Here is a 26,366-nt window from a genome sequence, read left to right as displayed (position 1 = left end):
AAGTAAAGAAAAGCTTAACTGAACTATCTTCCATTTCTGAATGACAATTGTGTTACTGCCTTTGCAAGTGTAAGTTCTAATTTACTCCTTGAAATTTAAGATGGTGACAAGGTAAAAAACACAAATTCCAGCCTTACACTACAAATTTAACAAGAATTTTAATCTTCTTGGAAAATCTATTACATGACTCTGTTCCTAGTTTTCTCTAACTATGAACTATGAAGATGGTCGAAATACTATCTACTACTACATCAATCCCGACTCAAATAATATTTTCAGGAATTAAATGATGTGCTTATATGATGTTAGCTTTTCTGCAAGAAGATCATGAGCGTCATGAGCGATAGGGAAAATATCATGAACAAGAAGATCAATTATTCTAATGACCAAAAAAAAAGATCAATTATTCTGCAAGGCTATATAATTACTCACTACCATCATTAACAATATGAACACTATGTATTGAAATGAAACAAAAGAGATGCTAAAATAACTTCAACACTCGGAAGAAAATTAAAGCAAGCAATAAGTAATATTAGTTGGACAGAAACTAACATTAGTTCAGAACATGATTTACCTACAAGGGTATCTAAAGTGCCTCAATCTTGCAACAACAGCCAAACTCTGGAACAAAATTCATTGAGAAACTAGTTCAAGAATAACACATCAAGCCAATATACAACTCCTTCATAATTATAGCACACGTTATAGCATTTGTGTTTACAATTGCCAAAAACATAGTATCTCGGGTATGTACTTTACATAAGTATGACACTAAATTATAAGTGGTCATAATTCTTCAAATTTCTTCTCTAATTTCAAGATTATTGGATGTACTAAAATCATGACAAAGTTTAAGTTCAAAATCAATACCAAAAGCATTATTTAGTATTGTGAAGTTAGCCAAATTTCATTCTATGTTCTTTCACATAGAAAATATAACAAAAAGAAGAAGTTAAAAAAAAGACTCACCATGTGAAAGTGAATCTGGGCTCCCAGATTACTTCAAATTTGTCTAAGTGAATTTGTTGACCATACATATTGAAGGATTGATTCTGCAAGCATATATAGGAGTGGTTATAGAAATCACAAGGAATTTGAATTTGGACCACGATCTCATAAGATTCTTGATGAAATCACAAGGAGTTTAATTATATATGTACCGTTAAAGTTAATATAAGACAAACAGAAGAAAACTTTAACATCTATCGGTAGTAACCATGGTTTGTATGTGATCCCCATATTTGTGTACATGGTTTACGGGTATTTGAAAAGAAAATAACTTACTAATTTACAAACTAAAACTACAAAGAAGTAAATAACTCATGTTTGTGTACATTTTGACTAATTTTACTTTGTAGAACCAAGCAAATGGGCTGGAGATTCATCCACCTCAACTGGTCTTTATGTCCTTCTTCTAGCAACAGATATAGCATATCATCCTTCTAACAACAGATTAGCATATCATCCTTCTAGCAAACAACAAAGAATGGTTTTAACTTATAAAAATGCATTTCAAAAATACTATCAGCCATTGACAAAACACTAACCTTGATAAGACGACATTAGCTTATATTTTCCCTTTCATGCCCTAAGACTTCTAATAAAAAGAACAACAGAACCCACAAAAAAGAAAAAATGAAAAAAAGAAAATTAAGAATCTATTATTTGATTTATGATAAAAGTAGAGGAAAACAGAAAGATCAAATCTCAACTCTCACACTCGAAATTGAAACTAAGAAAGCCAAATTCTCAACTCGACTCCAATCGTGTACAAATTTTGGTTCTTTCTCAATATCCAAGTAACAAAATAAATCCCAAAGAAAAACATCAAACACTTCGTCCAGAATCAAAGACGAAACAAAACCAAAAACGAAGTCAGAAAAGAAAAAGGGTAGTATGCAGTCTTGTATTGAACAATATGACGGTGACTGCAAGAAACCCAAACCAGTATAAGAAAACAAGAAATCATATTAAGAAAGGTAAAATCATATATGAAAGCATAACCAGACTCTCAATCATCACTCCTCATTCAACAGAATATGCCAGTATATGCTAGGGTATATACTGTACACAACATGTAAAAGTTATGCATTTTGCCTTGCAAAATTGTTTTCAATGTAGAAAATGGAACATCATATCGGAATATCAATTTGCAAAACCGTTAACCCCAAATGTTACATTAGAACAAGTATAAGCTTCTATTGAAAATTAAATGCAGAAATCCATATAAAGAAAATTGCCTACATTAACGTGCATAACTTAACCTCTAAATGTAGCTAAAGAAGATGCAGATATAAACAAATTTCCAATGCTACAAGACTACAGCAGAAACCTGGAATGAAATTCAAGTAAACCAACCAAATTGAAGCACATCAATGCATTTCATAGCATATAATAATCAAGCAACAAAGACAAAAAGGACTCAACCTCACCTCCGTCTTCTTCCTCTGCATCTTCTTCATCAGTCCCGCCTTCAAAATTAACACCTATACCGTCCATTCAAATAATCCACCATCAAATCCAAAAAATTCAGCGTCTTGGGCTGTAGTATCCCATAAAGAGTTTATCCTGTTAGTAAAATCCCACCAAATTTAGCTTCAATGAAATACAAAACAGAGAGGCAACCTACCAATTTTTTGCACTCAAACAAAGACCACTGATACAGAGCAAGCATCCACATACAAATCGCGGATGTAATAAGGCAATTAAAACCCTAATTACTCCAATTGAGGTAATCGAATTAAAAAGAAGAAAACCTAAATCCCTAATTTGGAAAGAAAGTGGAATCCTGTACAAAAACAGATCTGAGAAAAGCGTAACAAGGAATTGGCGAACTGAAGAATAAAGAAAAGAGAAGAGGGATAGGGAAGAGGCACAGGCTGTGGTAGAGTCGAACCAGAGTCGCCATATTGCAGTCACCACGAAGGCAAAGGAGGTGAGATTGAACACACGTTCATGACCGTCTCCGCCTAAGGCTTGGCTTCTTCGCAAGTCTTAATTGGTAGTTAACTCATTTTGGAAATCTTTGCTTCTTCTTAGTGGCCATAGAAATAGTGAAAATTGAATTGGATTCAACAAAGAGAAAGAGGAATGACCAAATAGAAATTGAAATACCCAAAAAGAATAAGCCCTGGATCCAGATCAACCCAATGGACACCAAGTTCTACGATGCTCAATTTGTTAGGTTAGATCGAAAATGGAGAGAAAGAGAAAGAGGGTTGCGGTAAAGAACAAAGATTTAGGGAATAGGGTTAGGGCTTTTTTATTAGAAAATAGATTTACTAAGAGAATTGGGATGCATAGTTTGTTCTCACATGCGACGACACTGTAGATGCAGTAGCAAAGTAGTGAAACTTTGCGATGACTAATGTTCACCGAAGTAGAATATTAGAGTTTGGCTACCCCTATTGCCACCGTGCAGTAACTCAGTCGCAAGTTCTGCCACGGCGTAACTTTGCCGTAGAGAAAATCTAATTTTTTGCGATGGCAAAAGGACGCCGACGCTAACTGGTGAAGCCATTGCAATTTTTTTTTGTAGTGATAGATAAGTAGAATGCAATCAGGAATACTTGTTGAATAATTATTCTGTTTTTCACATTAGATACAGCTTGCATGATAGGAGCATTTTAATGCGATGTTTTAATAGTTATTTCCTTAAATAAATCAATTTCAATAAAGTTTCTAGTTTTAGGTACCTTGGAGCAAATGGAGAATAAATGAGCTTAAAGGCACATGAGAAGCAAGGGAACATTGGAAATGATAGAGGTAAGGCGCGAGGGCTGCAGAAATGAGCTGAAATGAAGAAATGAAGTTTTCTTGGTCCAGCCAGGAAATCCTGATCCAACCAGGAATTTCTGGTCTGACTAGGAAACCCAGTCAAAGTAGGAATCCTGGGTCAACTATGAAACACGATCGGAGAAATGAAGAAAAATGGCGAAAAATACAGAGTCCTAGTTGGACTAGGAGTTTTGAAGACATGAGGAGTCCTGATGAGGCTTGGAAACTTGAGAGCACTAGGAGACTATGCGGCTTCAAGATTACTCAAGAAAGCTCAAGAATATTCTAGAAACTTAGAATATTGCAGCAAATAAAGAGACCTAAGTATACTAGGGTTTCTTGGACGTAAAAGGAGTGAATTTTAAGTGAAATAATTGTTTTTGCCATGAGATATATAAAGGGATATAAAAAGTGACGTTTTGGGACTATCCTGGAGAATTTCAAGGGATTGCAACAAGCAGAAAGGTTGAAAACAGGTCCAGATACATTCCTTGAATTCCACATTCTTTCTTGGCCAAAATTGAAGAGATAAACCAGAAATTATTCATTGAAATTCGACAAAAATAATCTCCCTTAAATCAAGGTGTTATTTTGGAGGCTTCCCATTGGTTGGATGACACAGGAAGGATGACACAGCAAGCAGATAATTCTTAGAAATTAAAAGAAGGATCCAGAAGCCCTAGACGTCTCCTATATATAGATGCACCCTGCAACCCTCATGTATCGATTCTTTCATTCTTTTCACACACCAAAAATTCTTTCCATTCTCTAGTCTTTATAGTCTGCGTTTTCGTCCAAGGAGGAGGAGAAGAAGAAGCCATGAGCAACCCTAGCCGCCATCCTTCCACCTTGTGCCGTAGCTCTTGAAGAGCCTTGCTTTCTAGATCTTCAAGCTTCAACGTCTACAAGTTCATCATTCATCCTTCACGGTGTAAGTTTATCTTTTTCCTTGTGAACTTTTAGTTTTTCCTTGGTTTGATTTCATAAACTATGAATTCTAGTTAACAAATAACGTTAAGGGCAAAGTATAAAGCCTGTCTTTATGTTTGAATAAAAGTTGTGAATTATATATGTTGGTTTTTATGTTGCTTATGTGAGATTGTTTAATTGATTTTGGACTACAGAAAACTTTTATATGTATGTGTTCTTTGGTAGCTAATGTAATACCCTGGAAATTCGTTATTAATTCCTAAATACTTCCAGAATTATTAAAGTGTTCTTTGATATGATTTCGTGGTTCGAGGGTGGAGGGAAATTAGTTCGAGCAATTATTCACTCAGAAAGTTTCGATTCAAGGGTTGACTATTTATACGTTAGGATTATGTGAAAACTTCATTCACAAAAGTCGTAGAGTGCATCAATATGAGTTCGGAGACATGTGGAACGTTGAAATCGGAGTTCGTATGAAGAAGTTATGGCCATTGGAAAAAATTTCCATTTTGATTAAATAGGAAAAATTCTGAAAAAATATCTGAGTTTCCATTTTTGGAAACTTTTCTCTCTCCTCTTTCCCGACCCCGGTTTTGCCCTCTCCCTTCACCGACTGATTTCTTCACCGTCCGGCCACCAATTGACGAGATTCTTGAGGGGTTTTTGCTCGCCTTGCTCTCCTCTAGAGGTCTGTGGTAGCAATCAAGCGTGGGTCGAGGCGTAGGTCGAGTTACAATGCCGAGAAGAAGCCGAGACGAAGCCGGAATCTCCTCCAGTCGCCAGCCTTCGTTCTCCTAGCTCCGGCCACCTTTGGCCGTGGTTCCAAAAGGGATTTAGCACTTCAAGGGACGTAGATTATTTTCCCCAAGGTGGGTTGCATCGATTTGAGCTGTGGTGATCGATTTTGCACGATTGGGAAATTAGGGTTCATCCGATCTGGAATTTTTGTGAGGTAAAATTATACTTTTTGGCTTATAATCTGACCTTGGTGTAGTTATGAAAGTTGTAATTAGAGTTCAGATGAAGAACTTTCATGTTGTGAGTTTTGTCAAATTTTGACGTAGTTTCTAACCACTTTCGGCCACCCCAGGAACAGTTTATGTTCCTCTTTTTAATCTACACATCGATACGATCAATTCAATATATAGTTTGTAATTTTTGGAAATCATATGAGCAAGTTATGGATTTTCAAAGTTTTAGGGTTTTCGGTTTGATCAGTTTTCAATCCGTGAGGATTCGGCCGTCCGATCGACTTGTAACTTTAATATATTGATCGTATAAGTGTTCCGATGACTATGTGTGGTCTCGGATGAGGATCCAACTGTTGGATCATCATATAATTGTGTTTTTGTGAATTATGTGCTAAGTTTAGATTGTATGTGATTAGGTGTTTGACGGACTTGTTTTGGGCAAACATTTGTTGATTGTGTGATCTCAGCTATAAGAGAAGACGCAGCGGGATTTAGAGGTGAGTAAATCTCACGGTATTGTGGTTGATAAAGTAGTTATGTTTTAATTTAGTATATTTAATTGTTAGCATGAAAAATCGTATTTATCGAAACAAATTATTTGTTTTAAAATGTATGAACTTGATCGACAACGGTTCATAGGTAAGTTAAAACAATGTTTTAATATAAAATGATTTTCGAGAAGTATAATTTATAAAACTATAGTTGGTATTAGTGGCATCCCTGAGTGGATGACTACGTGTGTGTGTGTGTGTATATATATATATATATATATATATTGGTGGAATTGAGTGTGTAGTTTACTATTGTTGTGCAATTTGATGTTGAGGAAAATATATGGTTTTGGAAATAAAAGATGGTTTTGTTGGCTTTGAGTTTTGAAAGAAATAGGTATAGTTTTGGTGATGGTTTGAGTTGAGAAACAATATTTGGAAAATGATTTCTTTATTGTTTGAGGCTGTTGGAGATGAGGAAACAATATTATGTGATGATCTGTGTGATGATCTACGTGATGATTTTGTGTAAATGATGTGGGTTGTTGTGAGATGATTTATTTAAAGTTGATGGGTGATCATCGACTTTGGTGTTGATGGGTGATCATCGACTCTAGTGTGAGTTGTTGACATGTGTGGTGACCTATGTGGTGATCTGTGTGGTGATTGGCGTTATTAATGGATGTTTTTAGTAAACATTTCTATTTATTTCTATTTTTGAATTGTTTGTTTTCTTGGTAATCTACTGAACTAAATTCTATGCAGGGATTACTATGATTTTATTGATTGTTTTAATGTAATTCCCTGAACTATATTTTATCAATTAAGGGATTACTATGATTTTTCTTATTTGTTTTAATGTAACCTCCTGAACTAAGTTATATGCTGGGATTACTATCTTTTGAATTGTTTGTTTTAATGTGATCTCCTGAATTAAATTATATGCAGAGATTACCGCTTTTTGAATTATTTGTTTTAATGTAAATTCCTGAACTAAACTCTATGCAGGGATTTATATGATTTTTATTGTTTGTTTTTAATGTGATCTCCTGAACTAAGTTTCTATGCAGGGATTACTGATTTTACTTAATTCAATTGTAAGTGCGGTTGTGGTTTGAGATTTGTAGTGAGTTGTGAAATGAGTCGTGAGGTCATCGTTTTGACAAATGCTTTATGTTGAGGGGAAGTGAGTGTGATTTTCGTAGATTTGTTGTTGAGATGGAAAATGATTTGAAACGTCACTAAGGTGACAACTACTTTTGTTGAAACAAATGAAGGTTGATTTTGTAGTTTGTTGTGTTTTAAAATGTTTAAAAATAATTGAGTTTAATTGTTTAGTTAAAGTATTGTGAAATTGGATGCATGAGTCGAGAGTAAGATCATTTTGATTTTGATATGAGTTAACTTATGTGAGCATGATATGATATGATATGAACTTGATGTTTGGTTGTGTTTTGTGGAGTTAAATATTGTTGCTTTAATTTATCTCACGAGTTGAGAAATTATAAGCATGAGTGACGTGAGTCATTTTAATTGAGTTTACTCATATGAGCTTAAAAAGCTTACTGGGTTTGTAGTTTCAACCCGGTGCACTATTCTATGGTGTAGGGTTTATTGTGCAGGTTAGAATATCGATTAATCGTCATCAAAGCAGATGTCTACATTTGGTAGTGTTGACGTGGAAGGGTACTCTTAGTTTTAAGTATTCCACTGTGTAGTGAGTTGTGGTGGGTGTGTTTACTTATTGAATTGTTATTCAGTTTGATTTGTAAACTATCTGTAATGTAATATGTGACTCTAAAGAACGAGTCGGTATTAACATTGTGAGCTCAGTTTGTTTTGTTGCTTAATTTAAATGATAAATTTTATATGTGTTTTTCTTGTGATTGTTAAGTTATCGTGTTTCGGATTTGAATTTATTTATTCAAAATTCGGGGCGTGACAGCTAACTTAGGATATATACATGTAATTGGAGCTTGATTTAGGTAAACAATTCACCTAATAGTTTTGTGAACCTATTTTATAAGTAGTAGAGGCTTTGGACAAAAGTTGAAATCAATTAAGGAGGATTGCAACTAGATGAATTTTTTCATACTAGGTTGTGTACTTTAGTTGACATACTTTCTTTGTTTGTCATGCGTTGAATGTGTTCTTGAGTAGCTAGCTTTCTAGACTATGATTGCATGTTCAATAGTTTTAATTTAGGTGGTTTCACTTAGATTAAATATTCAAGCAAAGTAAAATATGAGAAATCATTTGCTTATTAACGTTTCACATGGTCAACTTCTTTCTCATGACATAGAAAATCAATTATAAGAATTATTATTGGATTTCTCGCATATGGATGTGGTTTAGATTTTTGTTCCTTGCATTCCACTCTTGTATATGTGTTTTTACGTTTCCTTTATTTTATTTCTTTTCATTTTCGATTTTAATCCTAAATCCCCCAATTTCTATCTTATGTATTTTTGTTTATTTTTTGTAAATAATATTTTACACTTATATTAATTTTTATTTGTTTATGCAATTACAGGTTTACCCTCAATCCCCGGCTTGAACGATCCATACTTATTCTATACTGACAACTACATTTTGCAGGGTTAAATTGTGTGCTACTTTTAGCATATCATTGCACGACTTCATCTTTTGCACATGATGTTGAACATCTTCTAGAAGCTTCATGAATCTTCTTTGACATCTCCTAATCCATTCAGGTCTCCTGGTATCATCAGGACTCCACATGCCAACAGGTTTCCTAGTCCAACAGGAACTTCTGGCCACAACTTTTCTAGATACTTTTGAAACATTCTCGAGAAATCCTTGTTCAACATGGAATGCTTGTGACACTAGGTTTAGGCTTCCTTATTCAAGTAGGACTCCTAATTCTAAGACATTGGGAGTTTAAATCCAAGTCAGCTTTTGATCCTATTCCAACTGAGATTCCTTTTTCTAATAGGATTGGGAGAACTTTCATTTCTGAGCCACTGTGCCTACTTGGATCGTTTTTGGTTTTTGAGACTTCATTTTGCTCGTGAAGTATCTCCACAACTACAATGATTAAGTTAAAGGAAATAACTTAGCAAATAATAGGAATATAGACATTATAAACGTAGCATTTTATGCTCTTATCACGTCCTGCCATTAATACTTAAGATTAATATAGATGACCACCCCCCCCCCCCCCCCCAAAATTACTGCGGTGTTTGCAGTTGATGGTAAGGTCGGAGCTATTCAACTCTATTTGACTTCATACTTGTTGTTTGGACCCTTGAGTATAGGTTCCGAAATCAGTGGATCCCCTGGCCAGACTGGTTGGGCTTTTTCAAAGAGTCTTCATCTTTATTATAAGTAATGTAGATTCTGAACCTATTTGCTCTCATCTTTACGAAGTCCTCCTAGCATTCATATAGAAATAGCTCAAGCAGGCGGAGCTGCTAAGATATGATGATTCCTTGTGATGGTTGTGTACGACTTCTTACTTGAGATATTGAAACTTCCAGGGTATTAGATTGAGCTGCCAAGCTGCTAGATTGAGTTATTTAGCTACTGAACTGAAGATCTTTAGAGAGTCAAGGTTTTGTGTGAGGTCAATGTGTTATGTACTGAGTACTCCATGGGTCTGTATAGAGGAACTAATCCTCACGTAGCCTCCATGATTTGGATCTTGGACTATAATGCAAAGTGACTATTGTCTTTAAGTTTGAACATCTTCCTTTCTGTTCACAACAAGTGTCGTGGACACTAGCTTGAAGGCTTCTGCTAGGACTGTCATTATTTTGGAGCCCACCCACTTTGATTTTTAGGGGTGCCCCTAAGCATCTCGTGTTTGAGACATGGTTTTCGCTTGCTATACATGTTGTGGAGCCTTAAATAAGAATTCTGTGTTGAATGACTCAAAGCTTCGAAAGGACTAAACTGCCCTTAAAGGAAACAGATCATGTCCACACCAAACCCGGAACCAAACTTGGTCCGAATAAAATGGAAACTCTTCCGTAACGTTTCCATGAGACACAAGCTTTGGCTCAGGCCTAATTTGCAATGGATTTGGACCAAGTCCAATAAACAAACACCTCAGCAACTGAGGAATGACCTAAGCCCAGTGCTGAGTCCCTCAAGCCCATGGGGAACATGCCATTCCCATCTGGTCCATCCAATCCGGATGAATGGCTATAAACGTGTCCAAGCATGTGGTGACTTGCTAAGTTTGCTCAACCATGTAGGAAGACTACTTCAGTCAGACTCCTATTACGGAAAAACTCCAAAGGAATCTTGGAAACTCTCTTGGACCACAAGGGAAGCCCATTAGGGTGACACGCCTCCTAGGGTTTTCCAGAACACAGTTAATATATATATATATATATATATATATATATATCCATCATTTTTCGTCACTCTAATAAGCAATTTCTAAGTTACACAAGTCATTTTATACTTTATACACAAACACTTTTCGTCATATAGGTCCTCACTCACAAAGATTTTCGATTCTCTTTCTTAATGTGCAGGCCGGTGATTGAGTCTACATCTCAGATGTAATAAAACTACAACAATTGGCACTCTCATTGAGAGCGGAATCTAAAGAACAGCTACCAGAAGGTTTTGCTCAGATCTAAACTTTACGATTCAAACCTATCACATATCAAGTAAAGAGCAATCTAGCATACATTCTTGAACGGCTTGCATCTGCACTAAAATTCTCTACACTCCACCATATTTTTCTCAATTTTTAAGGACATCATTGAAATCCCCACACACTAACTAGGGTAGCGATATCTAGACTGTAAGTATGTGCATCAGCACCTGTGTCTTAGGCCGGTCACCTATCTGTGCGCACCCATAGAGGCCAGTCAGTCACTACTCATCTGCAGAACCTTTGTCATCAATCCATACATCAACTTGCCTAGTTGAATAATCACTACTACAAAAATTGAATCAGACGACACCTCTCAGACGACGCATCATAGTTTTCCGTCGTCTGATTAATTTTTATTTTTTAAGATGTCGTTTTTAAAAAATCCGTCGTCTGATAAGGAATTTCGAATGAGTTCAGAAGACGTTTAAGGATAAAACCGTTGTATGACCCTAAAAAAATTGAGCGGCAAATTTTCCGCCATGTATGTGGTGCCAAATCTCATCTCAAACTCTACATTCCCCCCTAATAGGTATTAAACATTCGACGAGAAAACCCTCAAATTTAAATGGTTGCATTCAGACCACATTTTTACACAAATCTGTTGTGTCATTCCTTGTCCAAATTGATAGGGTCGAGCTTGAAACCCTAACACTTGAGTAAAAAAAATAACAAAAAGAACAAACATACCCAAAAAGCCAAAATCAAAACCCTCTCTCGACAGCGCCTCACTCTCGACTCGCCTCATTCTCGACAGACCCAAACTCAAAACCAAAACCCTCTCTCGACTTGCCTCACACTCGGCACTCACTGGCAACCCCAACACTCCTTCTGCTTGGCAAAACCCGACCTCTCTCCCTCTCGACAAACCTTTTCTCGTCAAACCCTATCTCTTCTTCTACAAACCCCAACCAAAGCTCTCTCTCTCTCTCTCTCTCTCTCTCTCGTCTCGACAAACCCAGACCAAAACCTAATGGGTTATTCAATTTGGGAAATAGTGAAGCCCTTCATCGATGTTGACCTCAACAACTCCGAGCTCTATTCCGACCGCGCTCAGGCCAATATCAAATCCAACAATCTCCGGTAACAACCCCCCTCTCTCTTGTAATTTCCGAGATCGGGTGTGTGTTTTTTGCTTTGTACAAAGTGAAAGAGAAAGAGATTTGGGTAATTTCTGGGCATTTGAAAAGCTAGCGACTCTTCTTCTTCTTCCTCCCATTTTCAGGCCAATCTCCACACAAGTTTGTGCATCTTCGATTCTCCTTAAAGCGTGAGTATCCATTTCAATTCTCTTCTTCAATTGGATACAGTATGGGGAAAATTTTAGGGTTAAACGCTCTTTAATTTGTAGTCATATTTAGGGATTATCTCTGCTATTCTTACTGCTAAGTTGATTCAATCTCACTGATGAGGATGTGAATAGATGATGCCTTGGTTCTTGGCCTTCTGGGTGTCTGTTTTGTTTGTTTAATCTTGAGTTGTTTTGTTAATTTGTGTAATCTTTAGTTCATCTTTTGGTGTTTGGTTCAACTGGAATTCAGTGAGATTCATGTACTGTGCCACAGCTGAATTCTATATTGGTTTTGGTGATCTTATTTATTTTCATCGTTATTTTGGCCTTTACATGACAACGATTTTTGGAATTAAGTTTCAGCTGCTTAGAGAAGCTAGCACTTCCGTTTTGGAGATACTGAAACTTGATGTTATCTCATTTTTGTACATTCCAATACAGGTACTATTTTAAGTTTTAAGTTTTGCAATGTTTGATTTCTTGAAGTATATATTCTTGCCTTGGTGTATCAGACATTTTGTTTTGTACGTAGGTTGTAGGGAATATTGCTCAATTGAACATATAAATATGAATCAGTTGTAGATCTGTTCATATACCATTGATATCAGCACTGTTAAGGAATTATTTGATCATGGTTTTTTTATACAGCTACTTATATATATATATATATATATATATATATTACTTTATGTCCTGCAAGTATATATAGGAACTTCTGATAGGGAAAAAATTGGTCTTTCTTATTTATTTTTAAGATTATGGTGGTGAATATAAAGGCGGTGTAATCAATTGTATCTAGCATATTGAGGTCTTTGTCACTTATTAGGGAGCTTTACTTTGGTGCATATAATCATCTTGGTACCAACCATATCATTAGTTTATGTCTGTGATGTTTTCTGTACGTTTGAAAAGCATGGTCCTAGAATATCAAAGTAAGAGAAGTTGATTCATTCCAAAATCACGAAAGGTAAGTGTTGTTATATTGTTCCCGTAGTGGCATAGTGCAGTTAATTACTTTTACTGCCTTACAGAACTTGCAAATCTGTTTTATGATTGCAGTCGGAAGTAATTGCCTTAGATGTTTTTAATCTATTGAAAAGAAAAATAGGATTGTTTTGGTTTCAATCTTCTCAGGATTATTTGGTTGGGAACAAAAAAACAAAAGAAAGAAAGTAGGATCAAGATGGAATTTTCCTCTCTGTTGTTATAATTTTCTCTTTGGTTTTGAATTTTTAACTTTGAAACTATGCCTCAGTGCTCTTATAATGGTTTCTGCAGTTTTCTCTTTGTTTCTTTTAAGTAAATATCTCTCTGTTATTGTTCTTGCATTAGTGTCTCTTTATATATGTCTGCTACCTAGCTTCATATTTTATACAAAGTAAGGTATAGAGCTTCCGCGGAGGCGATCAGCGATGCGTTTCGTTTGGAGACGAATACAGGGTATGATTCTAAATTGGGTTTATTTAATGCGTTTCATTTGGAGACGAATACACGATCTTAGCATTTAAATAAACCACATGAGGCCCAGTCTGTTGGGATGGGCTCACAGACAACCCGACCCAGAGAAAGAAGTCTTCTTTCCCCAGATTATTATTATTATATAATAAAGTAAACCCTTGAGCTTGAGGGAGCACCAGTGAGGGCTTGTTGAATTGAACTCTCTGCCTCTCGCGCTCTCAACTCTCAAGAAGCAGAAGAACCCTAAAGGTACACGATCTCGAAACCATTTGTGTTGCCTTAGTTAATTTGCTTATACCAATTCCTTGTTGTTCTTTTCATCTTTCAGAATCTAGGATTTTTTTTTTTTTTTTTTTTTGAACTCGCATTTCAGGGTTCTTCAATTTGAGCTATCGTATGAATAGGGCTAATTTTCGAAGATACATATTTTCCAGGAAAATGTGAAATAGACATATAACTCATTAAGAGCTTGAATGTGTCAAATTATTTCTATGAACAATTTTACCTTTCTGCAATCATGATTTACCAGAATTTAAGCTGGCTGGGTGCACTTAACACTAACAGTCTCGTAGTAAATTGGGTTGCCAAGGAGGAGCTGGATGAGTGTTATATGTTTATAAAACTCGTTTGCAGTATGTTAAATGACATCTTAATCACTCTGGTACGTCTCAGGACTTTGTAGTATCGCCCCTTTATAAGATGGTTTCTGATGGGGTTGCGTTAAGTTAGCTTTGGCTTATAGTCATAGAGCTAGGGATAGGCATCGGCTTAGTAATAGTCTGCTTTGTTTGAAAAGTTCCAAAACGGTGTTTTTCTCTATTAGTGTTCTAAATAATGTGTCAGTCTCATTTGTTAAGTTCTAATTATCTGATGCCAACAAGCTCGGATTCTTTGCTTCATTGTCAGTTCCATTTAAACTGTGGTTTTTGTGTTGCCGGGATTGATTCTTTTATGAGCATTTCAAACATATGAAATCTGCTTTAGTTTATGTTTTTGGTCAGCATATTCTATTGTTTTAATTCTCTTTTTCCATATCGTGTGACTTTCGTTAACAATTGACATCATTCCTTTAGGTGAAAGGCAGTCAAGAGTAAATAGTGAAAATGAGGGGAGCAGGAGCAGAGAGAGGATCTGGAACCACAAAAACTCCTGCAGATTTTCTTAAATCAATTCGGGGGCGACCGGTTGTTGTTAAACTGAATTCTGGTGTTGACTATCGAGGTTTGTATCTCTAATCAATATTTGACTGTCTATGTTTACTATTCAACAATTTTTAGTATTTGATACAGATACAACTTCCTTCTAAACGTTTCCATGCAAATATGCAGTAGGTTGTGTTTCTCCTATAAGAAATAGAAATGACAAAATAATGGCAGTACTCAGAAACTTTTGCGCAGCTCTGATGCAGCAAGCATGGATTGCCCATTTTGATGTGTGCGTTTCATTTGGATCCGGTATTTTCCCCATTACTGTCTTCCAGTCCACTAAGTGTGGTTTATTTAAATGCTAAGATCCTGTAAGCATCTGTTTTGCCATTGGTTATGTACTAAAGTACCTCTTTTGTTACATTTTGGCAGGAAACTTGTGGTGATTGCAAGGGTGAGAGAGAAAGGGAGCTCAAAAAGCTGCTGGAAAATTTTAATAGCAAAAGAAGGTTGGTCATCAACCCCACAATTGATTCTTTGATCTTGCTTAATTTAATGGGGTTGATAAGTTGTTTTGTTGAATGCTTAAACTTTGTGGAAGGATATAATATGGGTTGTTGATAAGAATTCTTTATATATATGTTGTGCAAAGTATCAGTAATGTAGTTACAACTTGTTTTTTTGCTTGGTTAATGATGGATTTGGATTTTGAATGTTGTGTATTTGTATATGTGTAGTGGAACAGTGTAATGATATAGTTTGCTGTTTGTTGTGTTCTTTATTTAGATGGAAGATAGGTCTTGGATGCATGCGGATAAAAGATCTTTAGTTTAAGTCTGTTGTTTCTTTTTTTCTAATCTCAGGTACATGATCCTAGCATTGATTGGTGAGAAAGGGTATGGCTGAATTGCAGATGTAACTAGTGTCCTGCCCATATCGATTCAGTTTCTGTTTTGGCATGTGTGCCCCTCGCTGAACTATTGATCTATATGCAGCTGGAACTACAGAAAGAGAGCCAAAAGCTCCTACACAAGCTTCCAAAGCTAGACTCCAATGAGGCCATGAGAGCAGCAAAGCTTGCAAAGCTAGACTCCTTAAGTAAATTTGTGGATGTATATTGCTAGGAAAGTAGTATTAGATGTACTCATTTTGTGGATGAAAGGTTGCCTTTGCACAATCTATTTTGGTGCATGATGTGGATTATATATAACAATTTCTTCTATGTATTGATCAACTACTGTTAATTTGATCATTTTTATTTCAGTTTCAGAATATACAATGCATTGAATTATTCTATTAGGACAATAATAAACACAAAAAAAAACTGTCGTATGTGCACAATAGTCACAATGGCCCAAAAATAAAAACTGTCGTCTGAATGTAAAATAGATAATGGATACTTTGAAAAACTGTCGTCTGAATGTAAAATAGATAATGGATACTTTGAAAAACTGTCGTCTGAATGAAAGTCACACAACGGGCATAAAATAAAGTGACCTCTGAATTGCCTTCAGACGACAGTTTCTAAAGTCGCCCGTCGTCTGAAGAATAGTCACGCAACAGCTAATGCTGTCGACAGGCTGCAGGCATGCTGCCGACATGCTGCGCCCCATGCTGCCGAGCCCTTCACACGACGGTTCCCTACAATTGATCTTCATCAGACGGCGCCTCGATAGACGACGCTTTACCTCCATATCAGACGACGGTTTTTAGCCGTCGTCTGATTCAATTTTTGTAGTAGTGAATTGCGGACATGCAATGGGACGTTATTCATCCACGATAGTGCGATTCATCTCGAGTATTCACCCTTTGGTTTTCCAATAATATTATTAAAGCCTACTTTGATTCTTAGTGTCTCCATCTACTTCGCATAGCACATCGTTTCAGATGGAAACATAATTCGCAAATTCTCTAGCTGAATCAGGTCAATCAACTCTCTACACCTATTGCTTCCTACAATCCCTTTGCAATTTCAGTCTAAAGTCCGGTAAGCCATGTCATCTTGGGTCACCCGCACGCACCACTGTCGTGGTTGGTCAAGAAAGTTAAGCTCTGCTTTATGTTTAATAATATGTCAAAGTAGCCTTGTTTTGGAAGTAAATAAAGAATTATAAATTGAATAATGCAAAAGAATTCAAAATGACACCTATTTTAGTGGAAATTGAAGTGAGGCTTTCGAGCAATGAATTTCTTCATTTTTTTAACAGAGTAATATAAAATTTCCAAGCTGAGAATGTCAAAGAAGAGAATTAGCTTATTGAAATTATAAAATTCACACTTTCATTTAAATTCCATCATTTTTTTCCCTCACCCAAACACACCCTAAAAATGTATTGAAATAGATTAGTAGATAAAAAATGCCTCTTTATATTTCAAGATAAATTAATTAATTAAATTTATACAGTACTTTGATCTTTGAAAAATCAACAAACCCCCACTATATGCATAACTCTCATTCTCTCATTTACATAACCAAGACAGCTGTAACAACTCCAAGGGCAACCAAGCCGGCTACATTGATCTTGTTCAAAACCATACCATTGTTGGATGGGGAAGGTGCCCCACCTGCCCCATCAGTTGGTACAGAGTCTGTAGTGGGAGGAATTGCCTGAGATTCAGAGGTAGGGGATGGAGGAGATGGTGGAGAGCTAGCAACGGGTGCAGTAGAAGGAGTAGCATCTGACGAACTTGGGGAAGTTGTTGGAGCAACTTGTGGTGAAGTCTTGGAAGAAGTAGGGGCAGCTTGTGGTGAAGTCTTGGAAGCAGTTGGAGCAGCCTCTGGTGAAGTCTTCGCTTGAGAAGGAGTAGCCGCAGGAGCTGTCTTCGATGAAGAAGGTGAAACAGTAGGCGTAGGAGATGTTGATGGTGGAGGTGCGGTAGCAGCCGCATTAGGTGTTTTAGCAGCCGCATTCGGGGATGCAGCTGGTGAAGATGATGGAGATTGTGCATTCGAGGAGGCTACCAAGAGTGCAGCCATTAGGAACACCACAACAGATCGTGCCATTGCCATTAGGGGAAGAGAGATAGAACTCTAAGAGAGTATTATTTAGGGGGTTTGAGACTCTAAGAGGCAAAGTGTAAATGATGGCTAAAGAAAGTATCAGGAGGGAGATTTTATAGAGGAACTCAGTTATAAGAAGATCATTGGATTATTGAAACAAATTGATACGAAAACCAAGGGACTTTAGTGGTGGAGATATTCTCATTGACCGTGTAAAGAAATGTTTGTCTCTTTTGAGCAAATTTAGTTGGTAGTTGCATGTAAAGCTAATGTTAGTAAAGTCTGTTTTTAAATGTGTAGACAGCAGAAAACCTTATTTCTAATGAAACAATTTTTTTTCACTTTTAATCATTAGACTGTCAAAAATAGTGAATATTTGGGTCTTGGCAAAAAGACACGTACTCTACAAATGACTTTTTCCGCAACCAGTATTGAATGGTTAGTTTGCTAGAATAAATTGGATAAATTGAGGAGGGAGCTTTTATAGAGGAACTCAGTTATAAGAAGATCATTGGATTGTTGAAATAAATTGATACGAAAACTAAGGGACTTGAGTGGTGGAGATTTTCTCATTGACCGTGTAAAGCAACGTTTGTCTCTTTTGAGCAAATTTAGTTGGTAGTTGCATGTAAAGCTAATGTTAGTAAAGTTAGTTTTTAAATGTGTAGATAGCAGAAAATCATATTTCTAATGAAACAATTTTTTTTCGCTTTTAATCATTTAACTGTAAAAACAAAATATATCTTGGAAAAAAGACACCTACTCTACAAATGACTTTTTCAACAACCAGTATAGAATGGTTAGTTTGCTAGAATAAATTGGATAAATTGAGATCCCAAAAGTGTTTACCAAATAAGAAATGCCAAATATTGTAGCAACTTACTATCTATAATGAAAGTACTTACGTGCAATAATCTTAATTAATGGAACTATGTTTAATATATATATATATATATATATATATATATATATATATATATGAAAAATGTTATGTTTGAGCAACCCAAAGAATCACTTTATATTACACTACCGGTAAACAAGTGTCATCTTTCATTCCAAGCAAAACATGAGACATGGGAATTGGACTAAATCTGAAAAATTGAGTTTCGTTTTGAATCAAATTGTAATTAGATTTGTGGATTCAATAATAAGTAGAAACTTTTTCCCTTATCAAAGTTTTAGTTTCTCTTTTTGGTATAATCAAAACCAAGCATTAGATTGCACTAAGAATCTGGCCAAGTAACCATTAAAAACCCTAGCTGCATAGAGAATGAAGCCAAGGAGAAAAACATCCGTGCTATTTTCTCTCGTTCGGCGACAGCCGTCGTCAACCCTAGATTTGCTTCGCCAACTGTAGGTTGTTGCCAGACGGGATTTGCTTAGTCTATTACCCTTTGGTTCTTGGGATCGGCTTGCTTGGGGTTGGCAGTGGGTGATTAGCTTCGGTGTCTGGTTTAAAGCATCTCTGTGGCAAGGGGTTTATGGACATCGTATCAAGGACAATAGTGACGTTGACGCCGACAAGTTGTGCAAGGGCTCCAAATTCGGTGGGGTTTGTGATTGGTGCACAGGTTTGTTGTCTTTTGTGTGATAGCATCATGGTGGTGTTCCTTGAGTCATGGTGTTGATGGGTGTGCACACGGTGGTCATGGTGATGAAGGTCGCAGTGTGCCTGCGACGCTTTCGTTAAGAGAAGTAAAGGTTGGAGCTAGGCTGGGCGAATCATGTTGGGCCTTAGGCTTTGTCTCGTCCCTTGGGCTTTGGGCTGCTGCTTTAGGGCATTTTAGGCTTCTTAGGCTTCCAATTAGTTAGTTGTTTCTTTCTAATAATTTTCTAATTTTTTGGGAGCTATGCACTTTTTATGTTTGTACTATGCCTATTTATTATGACGTAGTGATATCATAATTTACAAGCTCCTTACTTTTCTTAAGTGAGCGACAAATGTATAATGAGTAGATCTATCTCTATGTACCACTTTAGTAACACCATAACTTTTTGTTTGTATATAGATGACAGTAAAAGGGTATGTAATGACTATTCTGACTTTAGTATCAAGGACAAATCGATTTGACTTTATTCAAAAAAAAATAAAATATTAGATTGCACTAACTTTTGTGTAATTAATTGCACTTCTTATAATGATACGTGTCTACTATACCAAAATAACCATCTTTCGGTGTTCATTCTTATATTTATAAATTCAACCATCTACCATTGTGGATATATATGAATAACTATTTCTATTAAAAAAAGTTGTAATAAAATAAAAAACACTAATTTTTTATATCATAATTATTGAGGGATATTTTTGGTTTTATTATTTTAATTACTGATTTTGATGACTATTGTTAGGTCCATAATTACCTAGTAATTATTCCCGTAATCTTGCATTTTTGCTTAACCTCTGTGTTTATTTATATATATTTATTATGTTTTCCTTATCATGCTAGGAAATGATAGAGAAGCTTGGAAATGCACTAAAAAGTCAATCTTAGCACATTTTCCTACTCCGGGTAGGAGAAACCAAGCTAGGCAAGGAAGGAGGAGCGGCAGACTAATCAAATGAACTCCAAATGAGTTGAAACTTTCCATATCCATTCTATACATCCTAAGGATCATTTCTTATGAGAGTGCAAGAGCTAGTTGGGAGTGGTAGGCCTTCAAATGTTCGCCCTAAGTTTCTGACTAGAAGATGAAAACTGCAAAACCGGACCTGTACGAATCCGGCAGCTTTTCCGGCCAAACCACAATGAATTAAGCTCTGAAATTTTACCAGGATGATCTAAACATGTAACGCCCCAAGCTGCACCTCACCAGCTTAAGCACGTCACAGTGCTGCGAGCCTCTAAAACATAAACCGAACACTCGATTTACATTTTAGAGAACCGCTAGGCATTTTGTTTGAAAACTTTTCGTATAAACACAGCGGAAGCTACAAATATTTTGAGGTGAAAAATCCCTGAGTTGCTAAAATTTATTTCATTCGTCTAGAACTTGAAATAAATTCTCACACACGAGGTATGAACTTCAAGGAAATGAGAACTCAACCAAAATTGACACAAGGCTAACTATCAACAAGTCTCGGAATACGAAGTTCAAGAAATAGAATTTAGAATAAGGTCTAAATGACAAAATTTACCGAACTTGTTCCGCACACCCAGCTCTGTCCACTATTGTCCCGTCACCAGTGCACAGTACCTACATCCACTCTGTTGTAGGGGTGAGCTTTCGTCCTCGCTGCTCTTACAGGAACTCTACCACGACTAGGTTTGAAACCACTAAATATATATTTGGGATCCCAGTATGAAAACATGCTTAAACCAAATACGTTAAAGGAACGACAAACTTTAATGTTTTTCAACTTGAAAACTGATGCATGATGCTTAAATAAATACGGCGCCAAATCCAAGTTTTACCTGATGGCCGGTCCCATAGACCCACTACACAACCTTACCTCAAATTAATTTATCACCAGGTAAGTGTAGCGAGAGCGTCCGCTACCTAGCTACACACACGGATCGGGTCGTCATTACGATCGCTCACCGTCCGACCGGTGTAACTAACCATCCGGAGGTTTTGGGGATCGAACTCAAGGAAGTCAGAGCCACCCTTAGCTCTCAAGCCATCACATTTCTCACATGGTTTGGTTAGTATGCATTGCATTTGAACATGACCAAACCATACCAACTAACATGCATCATTTAATAACAATATAAGAAAATCACTAACCGAGGAGAGTCCTGAATCCCTACCTGGATTTCGATGCTTTCTCTCACGTACTCCGAGAGTCACGAACCTTCCGTTCCTTGGGTAATTGGAGCCCTAAATTCCGACATTTTGATAGTTAATATCTTTTGAACAATTATATGAAATCTCGACAACTTTTCCTAGTTTTACCAGGAGTTGACCAAGGTTTGACCAACCTTTCCTGATTTGACCAGGATTGACCATTTTGACAATTGTTTGACCAACGTTTGACCAATCGTAATAGGTTCGATAATTGACCCAAATTACCGAACATTTTACTTAAATCACTATATCGACCATATATATTAGGTACACCCGAATTTTACCAAGGCCACCCAATTTATACATTTCTTTTCTTTACTCACTATCATTTTTACAAAATGCTTATGCAAACCAAAGTTATAACAAATTCCCAACTTCATGAACAAATAAATTCGAGTATCCTTAGCAATTTCGTCACATAGTAATCGAAATTACTATGGACACCCAACCAACCTTATTCCATTCTCAATTAAGGTGTGCCCAAAATACTAAGGACACCCAAGATCACATTTGACCAATCTCACTCTTCCCAGCCATTTCCTTAATCACACAAAATTCAATCCACAATTGCAGTATCAACAACTCATTCACATGCTCCAAACACCCAGAGTAAGACAACATAACAGATTCACAGAGAGACATCAACATCACCGTACCAAGCCAATTTCAATTCCCTAACTTCCGATTTCTCCAAGAGCAAAACTTGATTCAAGATTTGAATTATACCTTCAAAGTTCCACTGCTATCAACTCAGTTTCCCGACACTCTGCCGGGACTGGTTTGAGGATAAACTGATGACTCCCCGAGCTACAACCTAGAAAGCTTCCTAATTTCCAGTCTACAAGTGCAAGCGATGTGGAAGACAAGCCCACAGGTGCCGGAGAGCTGCCGGCATCGAGGAACCGCGACGGAGGCAGAAGCAACCCAGAAACAAAATCGTCAGAACTCGATCGAATTGAAAAACTAAATACACAAATGTGTAGAGCATGACGAGGGGGTCGATTTTCATACCACTTGCGGCTCATACGGTGGCCGGAGTCAGCGGATTTTGCAGAAACTCGCCGGAGCAGTTGGATATTCTCAACGTCGATTCTTCATCCTCCTTGGGTGCATGGACGATCTGAGGCCACGACGATGAGAGGAAGAGATTGGTGGCCTTGCATCGTCGATCGGTGGTTGGACACCGGAGTTGTCGCCGGGCTGCTTTGCGGGTCGTCGGGTTTCTCTCTCTCGAGCCGAGAGAGCTCTAGCTTACTGGTTGCTCTAGAGCAATCTAGAGCCTTAATCTGATCATGGGGTATTTATACCTCAAATTTAATTGATTTCAAGGGCTGTGATGAAGCGGTGGGGTATTGGATGGCTGAGATCGCACCGCACAAGGAAATTTATGCAAAAATAATCATGCAATTAATGCAAAAATAATCTCCCTAGAATCAAGGTGCTAATTTGAAGACTTCTGATTGGTTGGATGACATAACAGAGTTGACGTGACATTATTTGATTGGTTGAAGTTGTGTGGCATGAGCAGATAATTCCTAGGAAATTAATAGAAGATTCATGAAGACTTGGAGACTAAGTTGCCATCCTCCTATAAATAGGAGCATCAATGACACCACTAACACACCACTTCACACACCTCTCTCCATCAGAAAATAAACATAAGAAAACTTCTCTCCATTCTCTAGTCTTCAGAAGCTCTGCGTCTCAACCAAGGAGAAGAAGAAGTCATGCAATACATCAAGATCCTAGCTGCCATCCACCCTTGTGTCGTCCCTAGAAGATTGCTTGCTTTCAAGAATCTTCAAGTTCTTTGTCTCAAGGCTTGTCATCCATCTTTCATGGTGTATTTCATACTTCTTTTGTTTTCCTTTGTTTAATTCGTAGAGTTATGAATTCTAGTTAACATGACATTAAGGGCAAAGTTTAAAGCCCATTTATATGTTTTGAAATAAAGTTGTGATTTCTATATGTTGATTCCCATGTTGCTTATGTGAGATTACTTGATTGATTTTGGATTATAGAAAACTTTTATATGTATGTGTTCTTTGGTGGCCAACTTAGGATATATTGTGACACCCTAACCCTGAAAACAGCAAATTTTTATTTTTATTTTTTATTTTATAATATTTTGAGTAAGGGTATGAATAGCTTTTAACAGCAGGCCGTGACCTTTCCTTTAACAACTACAATTGTTTTTGGATTACAATTATACTACATAAATTGAATATTACCTTGGTTAGTATATATTTATCTTCTAAGTTATTTATTGGTAACTCAATATATATATATAGAAATATTTTCACGGAGCATACTTATAAGTTGGTCGGTAAATAATTTTTTCATGCTTTATAATACTAGACATCTTATTATTATGTATGTACTTGGTTATGAAATATTTGTCTATTTACGTTTAGACATAAAATTAACTTTATTGTTAGAATACTATGCGATCTCAATTTTTTTCTTGAGTTAAGATAGCTGAGATGGAAGAACAATATGAAGATAACAACTCTGCAGTTATAGCTGCCATTCAAGATATGACAAATGCCATTAGGGGAGGAAATAATAACCACCAAGAAGATACTGGAAGTCGAGTCATGAGGATTCAAGGAGAATTTCGGAAATCTAGACCACCAGTACTTAAAGGCAAAATGGATCCTATGATGGCCGAGGAATGGCTATGTCAGATTACAAGGAGTATGAATAATGATACGCTTTGAGCAAACATATAATTTAACCCTATAAATATCATTAGTAGTATAAGCAAGTAGGGTTCGTTCTATTCCGGGGATTGAGGGTACACCTGTCATTGTAAGACAATTAAACAATTAAAATAAAAACAAAGTATAATATTCACACATATAAACACTATTTACGAATTTAGGGGGGTTTTTAGGTTTTGGTTTTCGAAAATTAAAAAAAAGAATAAAAACTAAGTATAAACAAAAACACAAATACAAGAATGAAACATAAGAAACAAAGATCAAAACCAAGTTTATAATTGAATTCGACTAAACCCTACATTGTTCTTCCAAGTCATGAGAAAGGAGTTGATCATGTGAAACATTTGAAGCAAACGATTTCCCATATTTTACTTTTCAATGCTAATTAATCTAAGTGAAAGCACAAAGACTAATCCTATCAAACATGCATTCAAGCTCTAGAAAGCTAGACAATCATAACATGTTTAACGCATGAAACACATAGAAAGGCTATCAACTCAAGTGCACAACTTAGTATGAATAAGTTCATCTAATTGCAATCCTTTTCAATTGAATTCGATTTTTGTCTAAAACCTTTACTACTTTCGATTCAAGTTCACAAAATAATAAGTTGAATCATGTTCTTAAATCTAGCACCACTCATACATAAACCCTAAAAGTTTCGAACCAATTAGAATCAACATATAAGAGATATCAATTAAGAAAATCCAATTGAACAATCACACAAAAGCAACGTTGGAATCACAACATAAGAATCGAAATACTCATTCAATCATAAAATTTCAGATTTAAACTTTATTCAAACATCAATGTTAACTAGAACAACTTCTAACGAAATCAAACATGGGGATTCAAAAGTGATTACAAGAAAGAAGGTTGAATTACACCGTGAATGGAGATGGTGATGAAGAACTCGAATGATGAACTAATGAAACTCAGAAGCAAGCTTCAAAACCTCACGGCTTCAAGGTGGAGTGGGAGAGGTGCTCACGGCTTCTTCTTGCTTCTTCATCCTTTGCTTGAAAACACAGAAGATGAACTAGAGAATGGAGAGAGCTTTCGCGTATGAAGTAATTTCTGAATTAGGGGCGTCTTGACGTCTTGGGGAGAGAGGTATATATAGGGGACTGCAATACTTGGTCTCCAAGCCGTGATATTCTTTTTATTTTCCGTGGGATTAATTTAATAATTCCACATAGCTTCCACTAATGAAAAATTGCCAAGTAAGCCCTAGTGTGTCATCCAACCAATCACAAAACTCCAAGATGATTCCCTAATATATTCTTGCCGAAATTGCTTGAATATATTCTGATTTTTCTCTTTTATTTTGGCCAAAATACGTTTAGAGAATATAGGAATGAATCTAGACGCCTTTTGAGCTGTTTCTTGATCCACACTTTTTCTTTCCTTAAACTCCAGCCTAGAAAATCTCTTGGCGTAATCTTTTATTTTCTTCTTGATTTTCACGCCAACTTCTCTCTTCCCCTTGGTATTTCACGGCAAAACCTCTCTAGGGTTTATTCTTTGCGTCACAAACCCTAATTCCATGGGCTTTTATGGGCCTTGATCCATTTTGCCGAAAATCCAAGTCAATTCATAGAGTTCTTGGGCCTTGTTGCGTCAACTTCAAGCCTTTTCATCCTCCAACGTCATGACACTTCATTTTTCCATTTCTTTTTCATGGTTGCGTTGGAAACTTGCTTGGTAAGCTCTCCTCCTTTTCGCAGGGTTTCCTAGTTGGAACAGGAAAGCTTATTTCTTCATTTCTGCTAAATTGTGTGGCTCTTTGTATCTCATTTTTGCTCCCCTTAACGTTCGCAAGCTCCTCTTTCCTTTCATGAGTTCATTTCCAGTTTTTAGCTCCGAGGTCCTGAAAATAGAAACTATCACTAAAAATAGAAACTTTCCTGAAACGAAAATTAGAAACTTTCTAAAAATGAAAAATAGAAACTACAAAAACGGAAACTTTCTACAATAAGGAACTTTCCCAATCGAAGAATGGAAACTTTCCAAAACCGGGATTTTTCAAGGAAATGACGCAGGAAATATTAGCAGTTAAAACGTCGCATTAAAATGCTCCTATCAAATTCCCCCACACTTAGCTTTTGCTAGTCCCTTAGCAAAATCACAACACAGACACAACTCAGACTAAACGAA

At 36.5% G+C, this 26,366-nt stretch overlaps 1 protein-coding gene and 1 long non-coding RNA gene across 2 annotated transcripts; one reads left to right on the top strand and one right to left on the bottom strand.

Annotated features, from left to right (window-relative positions):
- The first annotated feature begins 15,533 nt into the window (after positions 1-15,533).
- Positions 15,534-15,918, top strand: LOC112174640. Its single transcript, XR_005801247.1, has 2 exons — positions 15,534-15,592; positions 15,692-15,918. It is a non-coding gene; the product is annotated as an uncharacterized LOC112174640 (long non-coding RNA).
- Positions 15,919-17,160: 1,242 nt separating this feature from the next.
- Positions 17,161-17,700, bottom strand: LOC112169007 (classical arabinogalactan protein 4). The gene has a single exon (XM_024305946.2). It carries the CDS (start codon positions 17,698-17,700, stop codon positions 17,161-17,163), a length of 540 nt encoding a protein of 179 aa, XP_024161714.2.
- Positions 17,701-26,366: the final 8,666 nt, after the last annotated feature.

Source organism: Rosa chinensis, chromosome 6 (genome assembly GCF_002994745.2).
Source record: "Rosa chinensis cultivar Old Blush chromosome 6, RchiOBHm-V2, whole genome shotgun sequence".
NCBI classification, from domain to species: Eukaryota; Viridiplantae; Streptophyta; class Magnoliopsida; order Rosales; family Rosaceae; genus Rosa; species Rosa chinensis.
Note: the sequence above shows the minus strand (reverse complement) of the source record. Positions and strands in the feature narration are given on the sequence as shown.